The sequence below is a fragment of the Sabethes cyaneus genome, chromosome 1 (assembly GCF_943734655.1).
Source record: "Sabethes cyaneus chromosome 1, idSabCyanKW18_F2, whole genome shotgun sequence".
Lineage (NCBI taxonomy): Eukaryota > Metazoa > Arthropoda > Insecta > Diptera > Culicidae > Sabethes > Sabethes cyaneus.
In genome coordinates, this window is record NC_071353.1 from 137,002,815 (window position 1) to 137,022,132 (window position 19,318).

The 19,318-nt window shown below is 42.0% G+C and overlaps 1 protein-coding gene across 1 annotated transcript in view; it reads left to right on the forward strand.

The window, feature by feature from the left end:
- LOC128746275 (uncharacterized) overlaps nucleotides 1–19,318 on the forward strand; it is a 123,380-nt gene that overhangs the window by 94,554 nt on the left and 9,508 nt on the right. The window contains exon 3 of the mRNA XM_053843324.1: nucleotides 4,923–5,763. Coding sequence (XP_053699299.1) covers nucleotides 4,923–5,763 — 841 coding nt within the window. The remainder of the gene's footprint in view (nucleotides 1–4,922; nucleotides 5,764–19,318) is intronic.

Consider the following 19,318-nt stretch of genomic DNA (forward strand, 5'->3'; position numbering starts at 1 on the left):
CGCTATCACGTCTAACAGAGTAGCCAGTATTTTCAAGCGGAATGTCTATAAAACGAAACCGGACAGTTGACTTATAAGAAAGTTTACTTACTTACTTATGTGTCCATGTCCGCCATCTCACATTATAGCTTGGTTCGACGCATGCACCTTCCAGCATTGAACAAAAGGTAGGAGTCACAACGCCAACTTGTTAAGCATAGCTACCAACCAATAACCCTCCCCCCCTTACCGTTCCACTCTTACACCTCCATTCAAAAATTCTTCATTACTTTCCCCTACCGTCCCTTCGTCAATTCTAGAACCACCGCTTCAAAAAATATGAAGAATAAATGGTTGAACAAAAAACAAAAGCACTTGGTCGTTTTGAGCGACATATGTCTCTTTATAGTTAAGATAAGCAAAAAGAAGCCTGATTTCAAGTCAAATTCAAATAACTTCAAATCTAGTTTCTAAGTTAGAATTCAAATTCAAATTCAAGTCCAAAGATTAACGTAATGTCCAATTTTGAGTCCAATTTCAAGTCTCCGGATGAGCTTGTACTCCATCTTGTATATAATTCCTAATATAAAAAAACTAGCAACAGCCCACGTGTGTCGTCTCGCGTCTAATTGAGAGCGAATCAGTGGTACTCAACAAAATTTTCTATAACTTCAGCGAAAAGACACCAAGTATGACCAAGCCTTAATGTACCTCTAACGCTAGATGCAACAACGTTACTGATGCATGTCTCGATTATAACATGGCATAATAATTATTAGTTCTATCCTCTGGGACTGGGGTTTTAACCAGGGCACTGACCTCTGTACACGAATATTGTTATGTTTACAACACCAACTTCTTTTTCGAACCCACAACAAATTCTGCCCCGGATAAGAGAGTATTCGTGAGGTGCACGGACCAGCTGTAGGTGCACCTACACAGTAGCGTGTACAGTCATAAACAATTACAACAATATCACGAAAATACCGGTAGTGATTAGATTGAAAACTTCGGACTTTCAGGTAGGGTCGGCGCTAGCCAATTTATCGCTCCACGCAAATTCCCAAAATGCCGGAGCTGCGGTGTGCAGACATTTTACTACCTACACACTCACAAACGCACAGTTTCGTACGTCTTTCTGCATAACCACTCACGAGGCAAATAACTCGTAAGCAGCCAGCTGCCCGTAATAGGTTAGCTTGAAGCGTACAGAAAAGTAATAAACGGGGCATAGCACAATAGTTCAAAATAATGGATGCAGTTGTAAGGGTACCCAACAGAAGAAGAGAAGCGAGAGCCAGCTGCCCGTGAGGGCTAGCGGCGCACTGGGATACAGATTTTGCATTACTTTTTGTTTTCTTCTTCATCTTACGCCGTCGTTTCTACTCGCGGGTGGGAGTGCGAGTCCTCGCGAGTGATCGGTATCAGGTGCTCAGGCTGCAATGATGTGCGAGAGCGATGACCGTGACTGTTAGCTAAATACACACTCGCAAAAGTCGTTGCAGTGCCTGAATAAACAAGAGCGAGAGTCCGAAAGGAATGCTTATGCCGGCGTGTTCATTAGAACGAGTACGCGTGTGTGAGAAAATTAGCCCACACAAGTGCGGGCTTCGCAACACTGACTGGTCACAGTCAACTGCCATTTCTTTCGAATAATTGTCGGTTTCTTCCATTCTTAGAATGATAAACCTTCAAAAACGAAAAAGTTCGGTTCATATTTACTGTTACTTCAGAAACTTCGTTCTCATACCTTGTTACTTTATCGAAGATGAATCTGCTTATAGCGGATTCTGAAGAGATTCAAAGATCTCTCCCGAAAAATTTCTAAATAATTTAATATCATCTTTGCCACTTTATTTTCTTCTATCTGAGTGTTCTGATTGTTGTGTTTTGTAGCGAATAGAATTTCATCAGTAGTAGGTGGAGCGCAAACGGAAAGCGAAGAATGGCGAATGAACCATGCACTGCAGGCAGTGATGAAGTGTACTTCGGACCTTGCATCCATCTCTCAATCGTACCGGTTGCCTCCGTGGCCAGCATTTCTACCTCTTCTGGCGTTTCACCTGCTACCAACAGTAAAATGTCGTCGGCAAAGCCAACGATACCTGCCCCTTTTGGGCAGTTCTACAGTACATCCCGTTCCATAACGTTGGACCGAGAATAGAACCGTGAGGGACTCCCGCCGTATTCTTCACCGATCGCTGCCTCTTGGCCATCTCGTACACTAACACTTGAGAGTATTTCTTCAGGATATTGCATGCACTGACGCGGCTATAATCTCTCAGCTGGCAGCATTGAAAGCGTTTTTGACGTCGATGGTTATCACCGAGCAATATCGATCGGTCCTTCGCTTCTGTTTGGTCGACTTTTCGGCTTTCTCGACTACTGTCCGGATAGCGTCAACCGTTGACTTCCCTTTCCGAAATCCTCGCCTGCATCCTCGACGTACCATATGCGCTCTGCGTAAATCGTCAACCTGTTGACGAAGGATCTTTTCCAACTTTTTTCCGAGTGTATCCAGGAGACAGATTTGTCTACACGATGCTGCATATTCCGGAGGCTTTCTCAGTTTTGGCAGTAATATTAAACTGTATCTTCCTCCTGTACGAGTAGCACCACCCAAAGCATGTCCGGGAATGCTTTCATTGTTGCTTCTAATGCAGCGCTTGCCGTTTGGAAGACCAACCTTCGCTCATCTCGTTCTGCTGCATTTTTAGCTCTCTGAGTCCGTCTTCTTGCTGTGAGACAGCTACTGCGGAGGTCGCTGTGCTGCTCATTCCATCAATAAGCAGGTCGCCATTGAATCTTCGGTTCCAGCTTTCTTGGCAATGTTGCATCGCATGCCCCCACTAACGTGTTCGTTAGCCATTCCGCGTTACGATTTATAGGTTAGACGTCCACCCAAGTAGCAAACTTTAGGTCCATCTAGTTGAAGCAACCGAATTACGACTGAAATTAGTCATAATTCGGTTACCACAACTACTTTGTAACAACCGTGCTAGTGCTAGGGCACTCTAAGTGCGTCAACAAAGAGGTCCTTGTCGAAGGTATTTGTCTTCCCATTCCGCTCATAGTTTTTTGTCCTCCGTGCTGCTACAGCATTCTGTTGACCTGCGCTGTTCCGGATCGCGAGATGGTCACCATTGGTATACTCCCCACAAACCCTCCGGTTTGCCATTAGCAAAGGGCTGCAAAAAATAACGTCGATGATCGATTCACGACCATGCTTACCGGAAAGTGCTAGCCGCTCATGGTGGACAGACACGTGTCGCTGTGTGTCCAAACCAGTGCAGGTATTACTTGAAACGACCGTACCCCGAAAAGAAGCTGCCTCAAGTAAAAGTTAACTTGCCCATGATTCCTATTCAACCAGGTCGACACCCAAGCAACAATGTGACTTTTATTGTACTCTTATGGTGGTCTTCAAGACCAATTTTGGTCTTAAATGCCATCATAAGAGTGTAATAAAACCCAAATTGTTACTAGGGCAGTACCGATCGGTATAAGCCTATACGTCTAACTACCGTTCTCGGCCCTGGCCCAATCTTTGCTGCCATTTAGCCTACGATTCCTCTCTGGTCAGCTTCTGAATTCCTCTGATATGTCTTCGTCTGTAGCTCCGATGATATGGTTCTGTATGCACTGGCAACTCTCACAGCCACTAACGTTTTCTATATTATGATATGAAAATTTCTCGAGTTTATTCAAATGTTTCAAAATTATTCACCTTGGGTACTATCTTTAAGAATTGTCTCGTAAAACCGATAAACTAGCGTGTACAGAAAGCATATCGTGTGTATATGCTTTCTGTCCACAATCCAAAAGCACTGCATAAACCAACATAATGTATGAGCTGAGCATCCACCGCCTGTGTGGTCTATTCCGCAGTGTTCATACACTACTCGGGGACTCGTAAATTTCAATTACCTCACCATTCGCGATCGCGGGATTTGTAATTATTTCAGCATATGTCCGAGCCGCGATAGATACTGCACGAACTCGGACGTTATCAGTAGCAAATCGGCACATGTTTTGCATGTTAGTTGTTAGACCATGTCAAACTTTGGTGCAAACAAATATACTCTGTAGTTGTGCACATTAAACTAGCCGTTCTGTACTGTTTGCCGTCCAGCTTATCGTCAATCAATGGTCAGATCAATTCAAACAAGACACACAAACGATGAAATTACCATTAGTAGTGGAGGATGCTGGTTGGTATCCACCGTAGATCGGGACACGGACCGCACTCAATTTCGAACCGGCGGCACACGCCGACGACCGACAGCAGCTGGTTTGTATCTAAACATAATTTAACAATTTTCTGTTTATTTGTTCTACACTGTTGTTAGTGTGTTTGGTTTCAGTTTCATTGCTTTGATGATGAGATGTTGTGTTTTGCTGTATATTACTATTTAACTGTTTTTTTAGTTTTTAAAGACTGATTGAACCAACTTAATGCAAATTGCTGTATTCAATATTTTTTTCTAATAAATTTTTGGGATAGAATAATTAACTACTATTTGTTATACTGCCTTTCACGGAGCTTTGAACGTCGATGAGTGAATATTTTGTGAAAATGAGTCTCGGGTTTCGATCCAGGGATGATGGTTAACCACCGTGTAATGATTACCGTGTAGGCCGACCGTTCCTTAACTCCATTCTCAGCTGCATACATTTGCCGGCGGATGCAACCATTGAAAAGCAAACCAGCTGTTGCACTCGTTGTTCCCTGCTCTCAAGGGTATTTGAATGAACCGAAACGACCGGGTAGTAAATTTGAATTCATGAGCTTTGGAGCAACCTGTGCAACAAGCTTCGAATGGAAATTCGAAACAATTTGAATGCAATTAACTGAATCATTCCGATTAACTTCGTTTGCTCTAGACCTACCACGTTACTCATGCAATGTTTCCATTTGGTCCGATTTTTCTTTTCTGTTCTAGAAATGGCGCACGAGCATCGTTCTTTAACCAACCCAGCGGAGAAACGAGCCAAACCGCTGAACCCAAATCCGATTGTGAGCTGCGCGAGCCGGAGACTTTCGGAGCTGCTGCTGCTGCCTTTCCTTCTACCTCATCATCATCGTCATCGGCAGCCGACAGAATGCTGAAGCGGCCCACGTTTGCCAGCAACGTGCCGCCCTCGTCGTTGAGTGGATTCGGAAACAGCAAACCCGTGGCCGGCGGCTCGCTGGCTGGGTCCGCCGGTTCGGGTCTCTATCAGGCGCAACCACCGAGAATCATCGGCAGCACCAGTGCCAACTTCGGTGCTAGCCCCACCGTAATAAATCACAAAATAACGATTGAACCGCCGACGAGTGCTACGGACAATTTGCGAATTTCCTTCAGACCTTCGCCGACTAGCAGTACGGCCACGACGACCCCCACATCGACGGCTCCCGGAAGTGGCACTCATCAGCCGGTGGATATTCAAATGCCTCGGAGTCGGAATGGGAATAGTGTTAGTGGGGGTGTTCCGCTGGGGAAAAGTGGGGGTGTACCGTGCGGTAGTGCCACAAATCATAATGTAAATAATAGCGGTAGCGCGCAACCTAGTGCAAGTGTTAATAATTTTCGCGGTGAGACCGCGGCAAGTGGAAAAGTGGCCGCACCTCGGTTCACTGCCGTCACACAGCAAACGTTGGGCAGTGTCTCGGGCGTCCAGCTAACCCTGTACGGATGGCGGAAGAAATGCCTTTATACGGTGATACTGGTGCTGATGATTATGATTATCATCAATTTGGCGCTCACACTGTGGATACTGAAGGTGATGGAGTTTTCCTCGGTAAGTCCTACTGACCAGTTAGCCAGACTGGTAGACCAGATGTATGAACTTTGTGAACCGTCGTTGTAGAGTGAAGTTAGCACACTTTTCCGTCTACAGGCGAGCAAGCAATCTTTTTCCCGTGAATGGAGGAGCAAGTAAAGCTTGAAATGCAATTACAGCTCGTATTCCCTCGTGAGAGACCACCCGTGGAGGGTGAAACAGCTTGGCTGTTGAGAATAGCATTTTTAAGTGCCTTAATTTTGAACTGCTGCTGCTTCCATATTATTTCTTCCGATTTCTTCCATTCATTTGCCACCGATGGATGTAACGGTTTGCTCATACACAGAGCTATGGTTGTTGGTATGTGGAAAAATATTTACTGTTGGGCTGGAAGAATTTTCTTTTTCACCTGACTGCACTTTGTGGCGTCCGTTTTTCACACTTTCTGCAATGATCCTCCTAGTTGTTGAAGCAAAAGAGTTTTACTTGTTGATACATTGAAGTAAATGATTAAAGTTTAGCTATTTTACAGTGTGTCGTTGGGTAAAAGGATGAAATCAAAACAACAAGACAATCAGTTTGTATTGTAAGTTTGGATTAAAGCTTGATTTTTTTTTCGCAAGCGAAGACTGTCTTTCACCATTTTGACTCTATAGGAAAATTACTAAAACAACCAGAAAATATGAAAAGACAAATACATACATTTCATACAAATACAAACACAACACAAATTACTTTTAATTATTTTGTTGATAGCTTAATCAGCTTAAAATTGGCCTTGAAAATAGTATTTCTATCAATATTATTCAAAAATAGTGTTCGACGAGATCCAGCCAATTCGTTTTCATGTTTCGGCCTTCTCTGATTCGGCCAAATAGAATTTCGGCCTTTTGAGCCAGTTGTTGAAATTCCGTTTCAGTCGTTTGGATTTCGGCTATTGGTTATTCGGTCATTTGATGCAAACCCGGTGAGTCGATGCGAGGGCTAGAGAAAACTGACAAGAGCTGGTAGACATAGGAAAGCGAGTATATCTAGACAGATGTGATTTCTGCGAGAAGTCGTAAAATATTTTTTTCAGAATTATGCCAAAAGGTCGTTATACCATAATTCAAACAGACTAACGTCCAAGCAGGTCCTATAGGTCCAAAACAAAAGATAAATTGCTCTCCCATTTCATTCGCCTCTCAATTGGTCCATTGCTTCGAATAAATAGCTTGTGGTAAGTAGCGCCGTCTTGTTGAAATCACATACCGGCCAAACCCAATGCAGGTTGAAATAGTAATGAATGACCAGCCCACAGATTATTGTAGTAAATATGATTAGGCGTAGCTTGGCATGTTTCAACAATCTTACTTGTACTCACTTGTGACCTTTAAAAGGGCCATTGGTTACAAATAACATTAAAGCCAAAGCACATTCATCGCAAATACGAATGTCCTTCTCTTTTGACATGAATAGCAACAAGCACGTAATTTAACGGCGTCGATTCACTGTCTTTAGCTCTGAGAAAGTTTTACTAGTTTACTTTCACAGCTTACCGCTTGTTGTATAGCACAAAATATGGTACATACGCAAAAATTTTTGCTTAATTTGTATGAGAGTCCTTATCCTTCGACCACGGTGCACAGAGGGGCCGGGCCGGACAAAAATGCCAAAATCGACTTTCGATTTTTATGTTTCATTTTACTGGAAATTTTGTCTAGTTTTCAAAAATCATAGTGGCATCTTGCGCCGTTCTGCGCCAAGGTCTCAAATTTGATGAATTCTGAACAGGGTTGGCATGATCAGTTTGACTCAATTCATATTCTTTTGACAGTACCGTCCCAATTAAGCAAAATTTTAAAAAGTTACATATGTCGCATTTGTAGAGCTAGTTATTATCTACAATTTTGCTGAATAAAGCTAGGTTGTATCTTTTGTATTCACTGTGCTACAATGCTGCTGCCTCGTTGGTAGTTGGTAGTGAACGCTCATTTGGTTACCAACGGGGTAGCAACCATATAGTACCTTAAATACAAAAGATACAGCCTAGCTTTATTCAGTAAATTTGAAGATAATAACTAGCTCTACAAATGCCCCATATATAACTTTTTCAGATTCTGCTTGATTGAGACGGTACTGTCAAATGAATGTGAATTGTATCAAAATGATTGTGCCATGCCTGGTTCTTTATTATTTCTTTATCATCTTAAATATCTGAAATCGAACGAAATCTTTCTCTGATTCATATGTCGCTTCCATATTAGGTCATTACTTTTGTTATCCATCAATATCTTTCAAATTGCTTCAAAATTTCAAGGATAGCAAGAAACACTATAACCAAAAAAACAGTTTTAATCTGTTTCAAAACATACGTGAATATGAAATAATACTTCAAATTGAAACACAGTTATGTATTGGAAACATGAGCTTGCCCAATTTATTTTAATATTAGTAGTTCAGTTTGTTTCAAAACACTCAGAATACATAAAATATACATACAGAAAAATAAAGTATATGATTTACAGTATTAATATTTTTTTTAATCAAGCCTAGACGTTCATATGATAATTTTAGAAGTTTCTAGATGCAAAAATCAGATTCAGCGACCCAAAATTACCTTTAGGTGACATTTTCAGCATCTTTGGACAACTTTTTTATTTTTGTCCAGCTTTTGTATGGAGAGGATCCACTGTGCGGTGGTGAGGGGTCCCAAACCATCATAAAATAAATTCACGCCTCCAAAAACCCCCACGTGCCAAATTTGGTTCCATTTGCTTGATTGGTTTTCGAGTTTTGAGGAAATTTGCCTTTCATTTGTATGGGAGCCCCCCCTCTTAGAAGGGGAAGAGGTCTCAGCACACCATAGAAAATATTCTCACCTCCAAAAACTCCCACATGCAAAATTTGATTACTTTTGATTGATTAGTTCTCGAATTATGAGGAAATTTGTATTTTATTTGTATGGGACCCCACCCCCCCCCGCCTAAAGAGGGGAGGGGTCTCAATTCACCATAGAAAAAAATTTTGCCTTCTGAAACTCCCACATGCCAAATTTGGTGCCATTTGCTTGATTAATTCTCGAGTTTTGAGGAAATTTGTGTTTCATTTGATAGGAGCCTCCCCCCCCTCTTACGCCGTCCATAAAATTGCTCACTCGCCTCAATTGCTGGTCATTTTATCTTTCCAACGACATATAAATTGTTCAGTTTCGTTCAGTAGTTTAGTAGTTATTGGCATTTGAAATCTTTCATTCTAACGTTACACTTCTATTTTCGTTTTCACAAAGTGCTACCCAGTCTCAGAGAGTAAACAAAGACGTAGTCCTACGTCAAAAAGTCCGTAATCATCGTCTAATAGTGGACTCCATTGGCGGTAGTGCGACGATCGTTACCACGGTGTGGCGGTGTGTGACGATTTTACCGGGCTCTACTTTTTACCTACACTCTACTTACAATCTACTGGGAAACTTTACTGAACCAAGCAACTGACGTTAATGGCAGAGTAGAATTATTTTCGTTGACACTTTGTTCCATCGCTTCGTCCCAGGCGAAAACCTCCATGGTTCAACCGACGACTTCGGAAGTTGAAGCGGTTAAGGGCAGCAGCGCTCCGAAATTATAGAAGATGACGAAATCCGACGACAAAACTTGTGTTCACTACCGCAACCAGGAATTATAGAATCTTTAACCGTTTTCTGTATTCTAGGCATGTGTTATGCACACAGTCAGAACTCAGTCAGAATCCGAAACGGTTTTGCTCATTCGTAAACAGTAAGCGCAAAGAAAGTGGCCTTCCTACCAGTATGTTTTTGGGAAAGAAAGCTCTAGCACATCTGATGGCATCTGCACTTTGTTTGCGAAACACTTTTCGAGCGTGTTCAATTCGACTTCGGCTAGTTGGACACAAATAGAAAATGCCCTTCGCAACATCCGTCGTGATGCAATAAACTTGAGTGGTATTAGTTTTTCCTACGAAGATGTACTTGAAGCTATGAAAAACTTAAAACCCTCAACATCAAGTAGCTCAGACGGTATTCCAGCTATTATCCTGAAAAAATGTGCGACTGCGCTTTGTGTCCCGCTAAGAATGATATTTAACCAATCGTTGCCGCAAGCAATATTCCCTGAGTACTGGAAAAAAATCGGTTATGTTTCCTGTGTTCAAAAAAGAAGACTAACACGATATAGTTAACTATCGAGGAATTACCTCTCTCTCTGCTGGATCAAAATTATTTGAAATACTGATTCGAAATGTACTACTACGTGAGTTCAAGTCATGTATTTCCATGGATCAGCATGGCTTCTGCGTTGGCAGATCAACGACGACAAATTTACTGCAGTTCACATCGCATTGCATTAAAAGCATGGAAAATGGCGTGCAAGTGGACACTATTTACACTGATTTGAAAGCTGCGTTCGATCGTGTCGATCACTTTATCTTATTAGCTAAAATTGAACGCCTCGGAGCTTCAATACATTTTTCTGAGTGGCTGAAATCTTATCTCGGCGACCGCACGCTTTCTGTTAAATTAGGCTACATTGAATCCGACAGTTTCACTACTATGTCTGGTGTTCCGCAGGGGAGTAACCTGGGACCGCTGCTGTTCTCTTTATTCTTCAATGATGTTTACTTTATTATCCCGCCGGGCTGTAAACTCATTCACGCTAATGATCTGAAATTATTTCTTGTCATCCGAAATCTAACGGACTGCATTGAACTGCAACGATCCTTGAATTCGTTCTCTAACTGCTGCTTGTGAAATTTATTGATTATTAGTGTATCGAAATGTTTCGTAATTTCTTTCACACGCAAGAAAAGCCCAATATTGTCTAACTATACATTATCCGGAGAAATGCTCGAAAGGGTCACAGTAATTAAAGACCTAGGTGTACTACTAGACTCACAACTCTCATTTAAACATCACTACTCTCACATCATAGCACGTGCTAATAGAAACCTTGGCTTTATTATGAGGATAGCCAGAAAGTTCACTGACCCGTTTTGCTTGCGATCATTGTACTTCTCACTTGGCCGTTCCATTCTGGAGACATCGGCCACAGTATCGAGTCCCTACACCGAAATTTGGAATAACCGGATTGAATCAGTACAGGCCAGGTTCCTACGTTTCGCTCTAAGGTTTCTACCGTGGCAAAAGCCCAACCATTTGCCATCTTATGCTGACCGTTGTCGACTGCTGGGCATCGACACACTGGTAAAGAGGTGAAATGTTTTTCGAGCTTTTTTCGAGGAAAATAGATGCTCCAGACAGTCTTTCCGAAATCGTCCCCTCCAGAAACTCAAGATCACGTGTTTTTCTGCGCCTTACATTCCACCGCACTGATTATGGACAAACGAACCTCTTAGGGTGATGCGTGACGTCTTCAATAACGCGTTCGAATTATTTGACTTTGATTTACCAAGTGTTACTTTTAAGAATAGACTAAGACAAATACTGTAAGACGCTAAGTTAAGAATGTGTTCATGTTTTAAATTTGTGCTATATTAATATTATAATTGTATGTAGTGTGTATGCTTCATAACGATTTGTAATATTGTAATTTGAAATAGTGTCAAAGTATTAAAAGATAGTGGGGTTTTTACGCGCACTTGGGGGTTGACCTCAAGTGGGCTTTGCCCCACTCCTAAGTTTCATTGAGACCCAAAAAGGTCAGATGAACTAATGTACAATAAACAATAAACAATATCACCAGCTCATAAGCTGCTCTAAACAGTGCCCTTCTTTTGGTGCATTGTTGGAATAACTTGCATTACTTGTGGTTATAGCCGCAGTACCAAATGCGAAAATTTGACGGAACCCCAGATAACACAACATAATGGAAAGTTCACATTAAATCGTGTTTATGTCAATTTTATCTTGGAATTGTGTAATGATCAGAATATGTCAAAACAAAGTGAACAATAATTTTTTTTTTGCAGTCGTGCGTGTCCTCATATACAACTCATGACTGTGAATTATAAAGCAGTATAGATGATTGCAATATTAAGTTAAATCTTATTCATATATCCACGAGTATTAGGTTGCGCGTTATAAAAACCGCTGTATGAAATGTAAGATAGAATTACAAATAATTGTTAAAATTTTCACATGTATATTGCCTCCACTGTGGTACTTATATGTTCTTATCTGGCGTAAAATATAACTTTTTCGTTCACATATGATGTCGTATTTCTCAGTTGCAATCGAGATATACAAACCAAATGGTTTACTGGGACGAATTTTACTTGTGCGGAACGTGAACTAGCTTGAGTATTGCACTCCGTAGACTACAATAACAATACTACTAGCTTAAAAGCGGTAAAACCACATACTAAATGGATGTTCTTACTTCTGAGTAAGAGTGCGCACATGGGTGGAAGCCGGGAGAGATTAGCACAGTCCATAAAAAATGTTGTACTAAATAATCAAAGCTCCCAAGAATACCTCTATATACCAAGAATACAACTTTTCTTGGAAAATATTGCTTCATGAGCCCAGTTAATTTCGAATTACGATTTTGGTCTAACAAGTCGGTTATCATATGTTAGAATCCCGGCGAGGCGGTGCTGCTAGAGGTAGTAGGATCCTTCTTTACTTACTTCTCACTTCTACCAATCGAGAGCCGGGGTGGCTCTTGCCGTATCAAGAATTCCTCTCCACTGTACTCGGGCCTGGGCTACTCGTAACTCGTCGCCAATTCGTTGAATGCATGTCGGCTACAATCTTGTCGAGCCATCTAGTCGGGCTCCTCCTATTCCTGGTGTCGATGGGGTTCTCGAAGAGAACGGATTTCACTGCACAGTCGTCCGACATCCTTGCAACGTTGCCGGCCCACCATAGCCTCCCTATTTTCGCCAGCCGTACGATAGGAATAATGCACGAGTACGGTTTTCCGGACAAACTGACGCGGCTGATCAAAGCTACTCTGGAACGAGAGATGTGTTACGTGCGCGTTTCGGGGACACTCTCAAGTCCTTTCGAATCGCGCAGAAGGTTACGGCAAGGGAATGGACTGTCCTGTATGTTATTTTATATCGCTATTGAAGGTGTGATCCGGCGAGCGGGCATCGAAACGAGAGGAACGATCTTCAGTAAGAGTAGCCAACGCCTAGCCTTTGCAGGCGACCTCGACATCATTACTAGAAACCGTGGGACGGCGGAGGCAATCTACGCCAGACTAAAAACGGAGGCTAGGAGGATAGGACTACAAATTAATACGTCGAAAACCAAATATATGGTAATAAGAGGCTCCCGAGAAAGTAACGTTTACCTCCCACGGACAGTAACTATTGACGGCGATGAACTGGAAGTGGTTGATGAGTTCGTATATTTGGGATCTCTGGTCACCGCCGACAATAACACGAGTAAGGAGATTCAAGGATGCATTCAAGCTGGAAATCGAGCCTACTTTTCCCTCCACAAGACATTTCGATGTAGGAGCATACGCCGTCACACAAAGCTGACGATGTACAAAACGCTAATAATACCGGTAGTTCTCTACGGACTTGAAACGGTAACTTTGCTTACGGAAGACATACGTGCACTTGCCGTTTTTGAACGAAAGGTGTTGCGGACTATTTTTGACGGAGTGCAAACGGAAAACGGAGAGTGGCGGAGACGTATGAATCACGAGCTACAGGCACTGCTTGGAGAGATTCCCATTGTACACCTGGCGAAATTTGGCAGACTACGGTGGGCTGGCCACGTCGCAAGGATGCCGGACGACTGTTTAGTGAAATCCGTTCTCTTCAAGAACCCCACCGGCACCAGGAATAGATGGGCTCAACTTACACGATGGCTCGACAAGGTTGAAGCCGACTTGCGTGTGTCGAGACGCGCAACGAATTGGCGACGAGTAGTCCAGGGTCGAGTACAATGGAGAGGAATTCTTGATACGGCAAGAGTCACCCCGGCTCTCGGCTGAATAAGCGAAGCGATAGGAATCTCTGCAAGTAGTGCCTACAGTGGTAATGAGCTGCCTGTAATGATGTCGAGCTCGTCTGCGGAGGATAGGATTTGGCTACCTTTGCTGAAGATTGTTCCTTTCGTTTCAATGTCCGATGTTCAATGGCGATGTTGAATAACATATTACGATGCTCTCACAGACCGTTATTATGAAAAAAAATGCTCCAAGAAATCGGACCTCACCAGTCGATTCGTGAGCCTGGAAATTAAATAAAAAGAAAACCTAATCCAATTTAACGATAAATTAGCAGTCATCAACTTTTCGTCGGAGAGCTCAACTTTGTAAGCAGTTTTTGGACCCAAAAGCGGAGTTTTGTTTTTAAAATTGTTAATATGTACTGCATTCTTCTTGCGAATCTGAACACTTCAAATATATTTTCTTGAACAGAATTTTTGTTTTAAACAAAAAAAACTGCGTTTGAAATTGCAGAATGGATGACGACTAATTTCACCTTAATTCTACTGTGTATATTTTATTCTTGACAGATACGTATTTCGCCTAAGACTTGCAAGCTTCCTCAGTGTCTGTTTTCGAACCTTCAGTCAATTCATGAGGTTGTACTGCATCTCTGGTGAAATTTTCAAAACCCTCCTGCGGTGAAAATTTGAGTTACGCCCTTTTAAGTGCCGTAAGTACTAAAAACAATATAATAACGATGAAACACTCATTACAAACCACGTTTTAAAATACCAGTTCATAAAATATTGTTCTTTTTTTTTTTGTTTGATTATAGTCATTTTAACCATCTTGGGTCATTCGTGACTTCTGCGGGGTTGGGATTTAAACCCAGGTCCTCGGCGTGAGAGGCGTGAATGCTAACCACTACGCCGGGACTGACCCCATAATATTGTTCTTTTCTATATACAACTGATTAACGTTAATGGTAGCCGAATTTATACGTTTAACATATTAGCTATATAAAATGCACTTACGCCCTTTAAACTTTCAAAATAGACTTACCAGCAGGTGTAAAGATCATGTAACGTTGTATTTGAAATGTGTAGAGCACTATCTACAGATTTTTTCGTGAACTGGTGGTTTAACAAGCGGTGTGCAATGAGTGTTTCGTCGTTTTTACATTGTTTTTGGTACTTACGGCACTTAAAAGGGCGTAACTCAAATTTCCACCGCAGGAGAATTTTGAAAATTCCACCAGTGGTTCAGTACAACCTCACGAGTCGACTGGTGAGATCCGATTTTATGGAACATTTTTTTAAAATAACGGTCTGGGGGAGCACAGTGATACAGGACAGTTCATCATCCCCTTGCCGCAATCCTCTACGCGATTCGAAAGGAAGAACTCAAGAGTATCCTCGCACACGCACGTAGCGTATCACTCGCTCCAGGGCAGCTTTGATCAGCCGCGTCAGTTTGTTCAGAAAACTTGTTCAGTACTCGTGCATTATCTACCACAGCTGTTCGCGCTCCACTAGTCGACAGCTGTATCGTATGCTGCCCTGAAATCCACGAAAATATGATGCATAAGTATGTGGTTCACTCGATGTTTCTGGAGAATTTGTCGGAGAGCAAATATTTTATCCGTAGTTGCATGGGCCCCATAGCCCGCTTGATACTGCCCTACGAATTCTCTTGCTATTATGATAGCATTTATCGGTCTAATGAATTTACCATTAGAACCCCAAGGTTCAGGTTGCGTTGATCCTTAGGGGATTTCCCAGGAATCAGCACGTGGACAACGCTTCAAGGAATGGTTGCATTCATGTCCCGACATAGACAGTTATCTTCGATAAAAAAGCAGAAAAATCTGCACTGAGATTGGGACTGAGATTTCTCGTGTATTTGGGGGTTAGGGAATTACATGATCATGAAATTGAAACTAAGTAACAGTAAACTAAGTAACTTGTTTCGTAGTCGAATGCCGACCGATGTGAGCCACCCTAAGGGGCATACATTGTGATGACAGCGGTGGGATCCGACCCCGTGACATCCCGACTGGTACCTAAAATCAGCCGTTACGTTTGGAGAATCATTTCTTATCTTCTAGCAAACGCTAAATTTTGTGTTCTGAGCAGAGGTCTCCTGCCATTTTATTCATTCGCGATACCATCCACGCGGCGCGGTGGTTACATTACATACCGATGAAAATATATGGTTAAGTGAAGCGCGCTTGATTGACATAGATAGGTTGTTGTGGCGGAACTTAGATCTGAGCTTGGATTTGTATCTGAACTTGGACTTAGAATCTGAACTTAGACTTGGATCTGAACTTGGGCTAGGGTCAGGACTAGGGCTAGGACCCGGGCTAAGGCATAAAAGAAAAAAGTGGTGAAAACACCAACACTTAAGCTTCGCACTTCTTGAAAGGTTGCCACTTTGACCTTTATCTTCTGCAGCTCTCTTGCCAGGTCCTCGCATGGATGCGTCTTTTGTAAACAACAATGCGGCATAACCAAATGACCATTATGCTAAGTGGAATTTATGCCATACAGGGTAGCCCCAAAGGCTGCCTCTAAAAATCCCCATATGCCAAATTTTCTAGTCCCCATGCCCCATGCCAAATTTGGTTCGTGGTATCAGTTGACCCCGATATCCAAATATGACCAGATTATACCACAGTTAGTCATATCACATTTATTCAGCGTTTTTGGGAGAATTCTTCGTGAAATAGTCTCAATCGTTCCTGATAGTTAAGTTTCAACATTCCCCAGATGTGTTCAAGATATATAGAAATGTGTAGAAATATTTATAAATCGAACCGGATATTTGTGAACGAAGAATTGTACTGCATAATTGTCAGTTTTCCAACCGAATTGAGTCAGTTATCGTCAATCCCAGAGCAAAATTTGTTCAAACACCGTGAAACACCAGATAAGTTTACTTTTTGCTGACCACACACAGAGGCATGTCCATTGTTCAGTCATTAGCCACGCTATCCACAACAAATGGTCCAATCCTAATTTAGTCAATACCACGATGGCTTAATAAACTTCTTCATTCTTCATTTAATTTCTCTCCACCTCCACAGCAGAAAGATTCTTCCGTATTGTTTCACAGATTTACTCAGCCGGTCAATTGCCACTAATGACTTCTATAAACACTCCCAACCGCAACCCACCAGCAACTCACCGGTCCCAGCAGCGTGAATGGGGCTCCGACTCCGACCCGTTTCGTCTTTATCACCTGCGGGGGTTCGGCTATGCTCCCCAGTTTCGTCGTCCCATTTAGCGCCACCATAAGACGACTAGAGAGCAGGAGCAGGAAAGTAAAATAAAACAAAAGATATCAGAAACCGATTACCGATTCCATTCGATTGGATTGGTATGGTGTGCTTTCTCGGCTTCTTTTGACGACTGAATACTGTGAGTGCACGGAGGGAATCTGGAAAATGTTTCCCAATTTTATTTTACCTTTCCATGTTCAGTTCAAAGTGTTTTAAATCATTAACGAGAGAGATAAAATCTGTTTGTAGCTGTTTAAGGAAAAAAAACTTCAGGTTAAACAGCATTTTTCCTACCGTACCCATTAGGTGGAGGGTGACAAACGTGGCCCAACCTTCTTTGACCACGGAGGAGGGCACGACCCGACGATCCACAGCTATGTGCTAAGCCATAAAACACCGCAATTTATTAACTTTATCCCTCTGTTATCTTTGTTTTTCCGCACTTCGGCAGCAGCGGTTCGTCCGTCTGTGAGCGAACGCACCAGCAACCAGCCAGTCAGTCAGTGCTGTGAAAATAAGAAGCAAAAAATACGAAAAGTAGGTGCGAGCTCTTGGGGAAAACCGCTCACCTCCCTCCGGTTACCGGCTTTTCACTGCCGGGTCGGCGACGGCGACGGCGACGACGACGCGTCGGGGGTGAACCGGAAAGAGCACGAAAGTTGCTCATTTTCTATTGGAATTGGTCGTTTTGATGGTGGGAAAACTGACTGGGAGGATAACGAGCGAAGGCGTAAACAGGAAAAAAGTTGAGCAGTTTTTCTTCGGGCATCATCGAGCGCGTCACTTTGAAGTTGGCGGGGGGTGTTTTTCTTCCGTTTTTTTCTCGTTTTGTCTGAACACGACAGATTGTTCTCGGGGATGTCAAGGGTTTTGACGATGTAAATTATAGATTTTTGCGATTCGTAAAATAACGAGGTAGAGAACAATTTGCACTCCATTTGAAGTGAAAGAATCAGTCAAAATTTCAATTCATTTTTAGCTGAAAAATGTGGTGGACCCCCCGAACTGCAGATTGAGTTTACTGGAAGTCGACTTCATCCAACAACTTTTCCACTTCATTCGAAAAATACCCAGACAGCAAAGCGTCTGGTGGCGGCAGCGGGCGCTATGACGGATGAAATTGAAACTTTTCACGGCACAACGCCCGAGAAACATGTGCAAAGAGCACATATCGCAAGATTAAACAACGTTCGCACATGATTTACCCTCGAAAGAGGCCGTTTATCCCGTACCGTTTTGCAGTGTCCAGTCTTGAAAGCGAGCCGTTTTCGTTCAGTTTGCCGCTTGTCGGGAAAAGTGTGGGAAAAGTCGTATAACATACAACTCCGGCGCAGTGTTTCGTCCGCTTCGAATCGGGCGGTAGAGCGAGAAAACCGTACCACACTGATTGAGAGACAGACACGTGTTTGTTTATTTATGCTGAAAGGGAAGTGTGTTTTTCTGGTCCTATTTGCCATTCACTTCATCCACGTCGGACTGATTCTTCTGCTAACTCGTATTAGCAGTGATAACGATCTTTGATTTCCGCTGTTCGTTTTGGGTGGAAAGAAACTTCTTCATTTCCGTTACTTAGTCTTCGGTTATTGATTGAACACTGTTTTTTTTTTGTTTTCGATCTAATGGGTAGTGGATTTTTTCATCATGTGTCTACACGTGAATGTATCTATTTATCCTGCACACATCTGACAGTCATATTACGAGTAGTAAAGGAACTATAACATGAATTACTGGTCGAACTAGACGCATTTCTTTTAATTGTTCATTTAAAAAAAACTACTCTATAGATGATAGATGTGCACTAGCAGAATGATGCTTCTTTGTGATTTTGACATTTGTTTCTGGTCATTTGTTTAAAAATTGATACTTTTCGGTGAAATATACAAATCATTCACGCAAGGAAAATTTCCGCTCAAAATGAAAAATAAGTCATTTACAAACAGAATCAACAGTAGAGGTCCTAAATGTGCGCTTTGAGGAGTCTTGACTTGACATTCATAGAGTTCGATTGATTTCCTCTGAATCTTACTAGTTGATCGGTCAAATAGGATACAAGCCACAGAAGTTTCAAGTTAGGTTTAATGCCCAATTTCAACAACGATTTCCAGTCCAATTCCTCATACAATGTCAAGCTCAATTGGATTATGGAAAACTGCAAAGAAAAGTCGAAAGAAAAATTTGTGTTCTGTCCCATAGAATTTTTTGAAATATTTTTTTGCTTGCTGGTCGAATCTTTTAATCATAAAATTTCCATTATAATATTTTTTGTTGTTCCTGAGTTGAGGTCGAAAGCTCTGTTTTACTGAGCCTATTTATCTTATTTGAAAAATCATATCTCATGAACCAAACAACGTAGAGCAACTGCTTCTTACGAAAATGTTAAAAAATAACAAAAAAACGGCACAGAAAAAGAGGAAAAAGGAAGAAGCTTTGTTTCCAAATCAGCTAC